Below are 7,850 nucleotides of genomic sequence, written 5' to 3'. Positions count from 1 at the left end.
AGCCAGTTGATACCTTTGTAAAGCCAAAAAGGCCCCAAGCGGTCAAATTCAAGAATGTAAATTAAAGTCATGTACCACTATGGGGCCTTTTTTACACAAGTGAAAACCTTAACTGAGGGCCATTCAAAGGAGCTCATATAATGGAGAGGCAGCGAGCATGTGGGACGCTGAGACTCAGGCCAGAGTATCTTAATCACAGTCAACTGGGATAGCGCTGTGTGCCAGGCACTGTTATAGACACTTGACATGCATTACCTCATTTAACTACTTAGAGACCATGGGCAAGTCTATAATCTAATACTAGATCATAGTATTCTGGGAGAACTGGATAATTCTTTGAATTCCTTTTTTAATTTTATTTATTTATTTAAATATGTATATATTTAAAAATATTTATTTATTTATTTATTTATTTATGCAAGCACTGGGTACAGTCAGAAGCGCGGGAGGGTGAGAGAATTCACCAGAGCCAGAGTGGGGAACAGAACAGGGAGACCAATGAAATACACTGCTGAGGGGAGCAGCGCGGCAGGAGAGGTCTGCGCGCGATGTGGGACCCTCGCTGGCGGCAGGGGATCGAACCAGCGCTGCAGAGGCTGTGGGCAGCTTCGCAGCCCAGTGCTCACCGCTGCGCCACCAGGGGAGGCCCATATTTTGCTTTTCTAAGGCACACAATACACAAGCTGTCTACATATCTATATCATTTTCTAAAAGACCATTAACAGCATATACAGTTGTGATTAGTTACTCATGCTACTACCGTTTTAGTTTTAAACACTTTTTATTTACTTAAATTAAAAAAAATTGATTGAGGTAACACTGATTTACATTGTTGTTTGTATTTTGGAAGTATAGTGTCTCCCCCAGTTTTAAATACTCTTGCTTTGATATTGTATTGCATTATCATATAAAACAGATGGGTATTTGTTAAGTTTTATTGGTAATCAAAATTCTGGTCAGAAGGACATCATAAAATTCAGAGTAAATGTTCAGACTATTGTAGAAACAAAGATATATGAATAAAACTGTTTGAATTATAGGGGAGGTATTGAAACTAATGTGTGTGAGTCTATGTCCATATCACCCTGAAAGTGCCTATCTCCTCTGATCTTGAAAGCTAATAAGAGGGTCAGGCCTGGTTATTACTGGGATGGGAAACTGATGTGTGAGCTGAGTTTTTAGGAATAAGAAAGTTTGCTAGAGAGGAGAGTTAGCAGAATAGTTCAGGGGGAGAAGAGATAGCACAGCACCAAAGGCATAGGAACACATGTAAAAGAGACTGTATGCTCTCATTTCTCAATGTGTGGGCTGGAGAATAGAAGTCACTGAGAGGGCCTCCCCGGTGGCGCAGCGGTTGAGTGCTGGGTTGCAAAGCTGCCCGCGGCCTCTCCGGCGCCGGTTCGATCCCCGGCTGCTCCACGGCCACCGGAGGAGGGTCCCACATGGCGCGCAGACCTCTCCTGCCGCCCGCTGCTCCCCTCAGCAGTGTACTTCGGTCCTTCTGCCTGCTCTGTTCTCCGCTCTGGCTCTGGTGAATTCTCTCACCCTCCCGCGCTTCTGACTGTACCCAGTGCATGTATAAACAAAAACAAAGAAAGAAAGAAAGAAAGAAAGAAAACATGCCTCTATATAAAAAAAAAAAAAAAATTAAAAAAAAAAAATAGAAGTCACTGAGAGAGTGATGAGAGTTGGGACTGAATAGGTACCTGCCAGGTTAGGGAGGACCTCATGTGCCTATAAGAAATTGGAAATCATTTAAGAATTTTAAGTTAAGCCAGGGAGAACCACTAGAGATTACTATCACAATGCAAGTGAGAATTTAGATCTTGAATTTATTAAGTGGTAGAGGGGGTAGGGGAAAAAAAAGTAAACAAGACCAGACTAAAATCATGATTGAATATACCTGATGAAGTAAGAAATCGTATTTGTACAGGATGATCTCTTTTCTTCAAGGTCAATTCTTTCAGTGTGTATGTGAGGGCTGGGGTGGGAGGGCTGAATGGACAAATAAAGTAGGAGGTATAAACAAAGGAGCAAAGGAAAACAGGGCTTCCAAATGTAGGAATATGTCGGCTTTGCTTTATTAAAAGAAAAAATGTGCAATATTGAGGCTACAAAAATTACTTTATTTCAAATGTGAAAAATATAAAAAACCACTTACATATAAAATTTAAGGGTAGTAAAGCATTTCCAGCTTTAGTTCCTTATAGATGTACTTATTTGAGACAATATTCATAGCAGGCATAAATATAAAGATATTCTATTTCTAAAAGTTAAGATCAAGGAAAAAACAATGCATTCTGGCATTGATGAAAAGCAGTGATCAGTGCCATAGACTTCCCCAAACCCTCTCCATTCTAAAAGATTACTAGGAGACAATTCTAGGACTCTTGGTGATATTGCTAGTGATTGAGGAAGTGGTCATGTGATCCATCCCGGAACCTAAGAGGAGAACCTCTGAGAAAGGTTCTTCAAGCCTTCAAGGAGATACAGAACAAGTTGCTCATTTTCTTTCTCTGGATGCCATCAGGTCTGAATGGGTCCATGGACTAGCTCCCTCAATTATTCCAATAGCTTGAGAGTGAAGCCAAAATGTACAGTGGAAGCACAGAGAGAAGGAGAGAACCTGGTTCCATGGTGACCTTGTGTGCCATGGAGTCTACCCTTCTTTAACTTGTTCTTATATGGGATTATAAATGTCCTTATTGCTTAAGACATTTGAATCAGGGGTTTCTATTACTTGTGGTGAACTAAACTACCCAACTAAAACTTAAACTAAAGATAGAATAAAAGTAAACATTAACAGATAGTTATACCATGTTGAATTAAAATTTCTCCTCTTGTTAAATCAATTTCATTTAAAGTTTACATGATTTCATTCCTTTGAATTGCCATTAATCGTTTAACACTATCACATCTAACCAATGTCATCACATGGTATTGCTGACAAAGACAAACAACAGAGAAAAGAACAGCAGCTAAATTGAGCTGTCTAAGAAGATTGTCTCTCTTTTATTTGGAGGTGGTGGCTGTCAAGTTTTTCTGATGAGAGCCCATTGGTACAGCTCATGGAAGAAAAAAAGTCTAACAGTCTCTTTAATAATTGTTTAAAAAGACCGACTTAACATATTCTAAAACTAATAATATATCCTTCACATACTCGCCTCCTGGCTGCATTGGGATCATTGGTGTGCCTTTTTAGTAATCTTAAATAAAAATCGTATACTCAAAGTACTAAGCATAGTGTTGGGCACAAGATATTATTAGCTATTATTACTAGCAGTGATCTACTTGGAGAGAACAAAATATATGCCAAATCTAGCACCAAGTATCCTAGTGTCACCAAAACACCACCTAGATGATTTGTAAGGTATCTGTTTGCTTTTCTATAGCTTGACCTTTGCCTTACTCTTTAGTATCCTTGAAAAGATTAATCTCAGGGCTACTGTATGCCTTTCATTTTCAGATACACGCAGCAACTTTGGCATTTCTTATCACAAAAAACCCATAGGAGAAAGCTGGCAAGCCCAGTGAACTCCCAGGATGGAGAGGTTTTTCTGTCAAAGCTGGCAGGGTTTGATCATCCACCATCTTCAGAGTTTGACCATTGAGTTGGACAGTTCTGCCAGGGGAGAAGACACATCCAAATTAGCCAAGTGGTTTGTGTGTCATTCCTATTCTACAAAGCTCATGAGATTTTTTTCCGGTCAATTTTTTGTTTATTTGTGGGCAACCTATACTATATAACTTGTATTTCAATACTCTGATCAGTTAGGTATTTTACCTAGATGATTTTTAAGCTACAGTGGTACAGTTTAATAATTGTGACCGAGACCATATGACCTGCAAATCCTGAAGTATTTACTAAATATTATCTTACAGAACATGGAACACTCATGGTGGACATATAAAAAGGATTAACATGACATAACTTCTGTTTTGCTGCTATTTTTTGATGGTAAAATACTTAAAAACATTTTTATAGAAAGCAAATATATAAGAAATAAAATGTAAATTTCACAAATTTAATATAAAAAGTGGTAATCAATGAATTTTCCCACTTGTAGCTATGCCCATAGACCCTCCAGGCGGTATGCATTCTTTTTTTTTTTTTTTTATAGAGGCATGCTTTATTTATTTGTTTGCTGGTTTGTTTGTTTGTTTTGTTTATACATGCACTGGGTACAGTCAGAAGCGCGGGAGGGTGAGAGAATTCACCAGAGCCAGAGCGGGGAGCAGAGCAGGCAGAAGGACCGAAGTACACTGCTGAGGGGAGCAGCGGGCGGCAGGAGAGGTCTGCACGCCATGTGGGACCCTCCTCTGGTGGCCGGGGAGCAGCCGGGGATCGAACCGGCGCCGCAGAGGCCGCGCGCAGTTTCGCAACCCAGCGCTCAACCGCTGCGCCACCGGGGAGGCCCTGCATTCATTTTTTAAAAAATATTTTGGAAGAATATATGTTGCTGTGCTGAAATAAAAATGATTTATTTGTTTAAACCACAGATTCCAAAAAAATGTTTTCTTTGCATTTAACTATTGGAATTCAAACTCAAAATGTTATTCCATTGTATCGCTATTACCTTTTTCTCTAATGCTTTTTATATTATGAAAAAAAGTTTGCATTTCATTATTGAAAATTTAGAGGATGAATGTCAGAAGCATGTCAGTCTTATATGGAATAACTCTAATACACATAGTACTCTCTTTTTTTAATTTATTTATTCATTTATTTGTTTGTTTGTTTTTTGTTTATACATGCACTGGGTACAGTCAGAAGCGCGGGAGGGTGAGAGAATTCACCAGAGCCAGAGCGGGGAGCAGAGCAGGCAGAAGGACCGAAGTACACTGCTGAGGGGAGCAGCGGGCGGCAGGAGAGGTCTGCGCGCCATGTGGGACCCTCCTCCGGTGGCCGGGGAGCAGCCGGGGATCGAACCGGCGCCGGAGAGGCCGCGGGCAGCTTCGCAACCCAGCGCTCAACCGCTGCGCCACCGGGGAGGCCCACATAGTACTCTTATAATAGTGCATTGCATATAGTAAGCACTGTAAATGTATCTATCATCATCATTAATATTCAGATAAATATAACCTGATAACTCATCATAACCGTTTAAACATTTATATGTATATTCCCTTATCTTTTTCTTTGTAGGTATATATGCACATATGTTTACCTAAACAAAAGTGAACATACTATAGTCTCTTAAAACCTGATTCTTTTTCCCTTAACACATTCCAACCTTTGCTCATGCCATTAAATATTCATCCATTACATCACTTTAAAGGTTGCACAGGATTCTGTTGTGTGAGCACATTAGTTCATGTACTTAATTGTCTAATGTTAGACATTTAGTTGTTTCCAGCTTAGCATTATTATAAAGTTATCAGCGTTAAAGGTTTCCACACTCTGTCCTCATTATCATTCAGCAGTGTAGAGGCAGGACAGGTACAGCGCAGGTTTTCTATGACTGCAGCAGACGGGGTAAAGGAGAAGTCCTGGAGCCCTCGGTGGCTTTTGAAGCCTTTTATTGGGTTTACCAGGTACATGGTTTACCAGGGGACTGGGAGGCTGGCAGGCCACCCAGCCCCTGCGAGTCTTCACTCTTTTTCGGCCCTCCAATGTTCTCTCATGGCCTTTGCTTCTCTGCTCCTTTCGCTCTCTTCTGGTGTTCTCTTTTACTCTGCTGGCATCCCCATGACGCCGCCTTTATAAGCCCAGTCTCTCAGCCCAGGTGTACCCATTACGCATGCCCACACCCTACTCCAGGTGCCTGCCGCCAGGCTTGCATTCAGGACCACAGGGTTCTATCATCAATCCTAAAGGTGGGAAGGCAGAAAAGCCTGATACTTACCCTACAAGCAGAAAAACTGGTTTCCATCTAGTCTTGGTTAAGGTGTAGCTCTGGGCTCTGTACTCTAAGTCCTACAATAAGATGCCCATAATTGCACTGGAAGCTAGCAAGCCTACTGTAGTGTAGGTAAAAGGTATCAGGCTTTTCTGCCCTCCCACCATCAGGATAGATGAGGGATCCTTGCGGTCCTGAATGCACGCCTGATGGCGGGCACCTGAAGTGGGTACACCTGTGCTAAGACTTTGCTTTTTTTTAAGGGCGGTGTCACGGGGTCGCTAGCAGCAGCAGCAGAAGCTGAGAAAGAAGGCGAAGAGAAGCAAAGAAGCAGAAGCAGAGAACGCCAGAGAGCCCAGAGAGAGTGCAGATTTGCTGGGGGCTGGGAGGACTGCCAACCTCCCGGCCCCCCAGAACCCCTGCCTGCCATATGCCTGGTGAACCCCAATAAAAGACCTGCAAAAGCCACTGAGGGCTCTGACTCCTCCTTTACCCGGTCTGCATGGGATCAGGAAACCTGCACTGTGTCCTGTCCTGCACTCTACAATTGGCGTAAGTCGGTAAGAAGATCCATGCAGGGCCTCCCTGGTGGCGCAGCGGTTGAGCGCTGGGTTGCGAAGCTGCCCGCGGCCTCTGCGGCGCCGGTTCGATCCCCGGCTGCTCCCCGGCCACCAGAGGAGGGTCCTCTCCTGCCGCCCGCTGCTCCCCTCAGCAGTGTCCTTCGGTCCTTCTGCCTGCTCTGCTCCCTGCTCTGGCTCTGGTGAATTCTCTCACCCTCCCGTGCTTCTGACTGTACCCAGTGCATGTATAAACAAAACAAACAAACAAATAAATAAATAAAACATGCCTCTATTAAAAAAAAAAAAAAAAAAAAAGAAGATCCATGCAGACGGGTATTGGAGCCCTCCAAAGACCTGGAGGGACTAAGGAGTAACAGTGTTTGCTTGTGACGATGCTGGAGGCGTCATGGTGACCCAGGAGATGGACAAAGTCCAGAATCTACAGGACAAGACCACACCTGGAGGAGGAGACGCCCGAGAGGACCAGCCAATGACCCCTGAGGCAGCAAGAATCATCGGCAAAGAGGACCATGATTCGGAGCTCACCAGTGCTGATTCATGGAGAGGCCAAAAGACTCGGACTGATGGACTGACAATTGAACTTGGACTGACAATCCCGCCAGAAGGCGGAGGACCTTGCAGGTTGATATGTTTTGGGACCCTGGGGGTGGAACAGTTTTGTTTGTAAACCCCAGGAGATGGGAATCTGGTGTGGCCAGTGGGCCTTGATGGCCAAAAGCAGCCTGTGCATGCCCAGCAGCCAGGTGGAGGAGAAAAGCCAACTGAGAAGGCAAAAGCTGGTGCTGATGCTAAGTTGAGAAGCCCTGAGTGGCTGTTAAACAGCCTGAGTATGCTGAAGACCTGTGAGTCTCGTAAAATCACCGGTGGGTGATGCCCTGCTCATTCTTGAGTGAGGGTGAGGAGCTGAGGAACCCGTCCCCCAAGGGAACATGGGGAACATGGCTTGGGGTGGAGCCCAAGCCAAATGTAGAGTTTGGATCCCCGACCCATGTGCTTGTGCAGTGGGTTGGCCTGAGTGCAGGGGTCTGCGAGTCGCATTGGTGGCTATGGAAAACGAGTGTTGGAGCGACTTCAGACATAAACCTTGAGGGTTGGCGATTTCCCCCAACAGTATAGAATCACCAATCCCAGAGCTAGTGCATCTTGGAGGTGGATGCTGTGTGTGGCTTGTAGCCAAGACTACAGCCAGAGAAGACCAGGAAGCCTGATGGCTCCTGGCATGTTACAGTAGATGCTGTGAGTGATTCCCCTCCCTCGTATGGGCAGTGCCTTCGGCAGCAGATTTGGTGGCTCATCTGCTGGTACCAATAACTGTCTTTTGCACTAGGTTGGGGCCCTGCCTGGACTTATTTGTGTTCTGTTGTGATGTATTTCATTTACTTTTGTGGGCCATGGCTGCAGTGTTCATATTGCCAAGAGACATGTTTAT

General features: G+C 44.0%; 1 protein-coding gene across 1 annotated transcript in view; it reads right to left on the bottom strand.

The window, feature by feature from the left end:
• Positions 1–3,462: 3,462 nt before the first annotated feature.
• Positions 3,463–7,850, bottom strand: part of HPSE (heparanase) — a gene marked incomplete at both ends in the record, with an annotated part of 44,072 nt that continues 39,684 nt past the window's right edge. The window contains one exon of the mRNA XM_084232969.1: positions 3,463–3,622. Coding sequence (XP_084089095.1) covers positions 3,463–3,622 — 160 coding nt within the window. The remainder of the gene's footprint in view (positions 3,623–7,850) is intronic.

The sequence above is a fragment of the Talpa europaea genome, assembly GCF_964194135.1.
Source record: "Talpa europaea genome assembly, chromosome: 5".
Lineage (NCBI taxonomy): Eukaryota > Metazoa > Chordata > Mammalia > Eulipotyphla > Talpidae > Talpa > Talpa europaea.
Note: the sequence above shows the minus strand (reverse complement) of the source record. Positions and strands in the feature narration are given on the sequence as shown.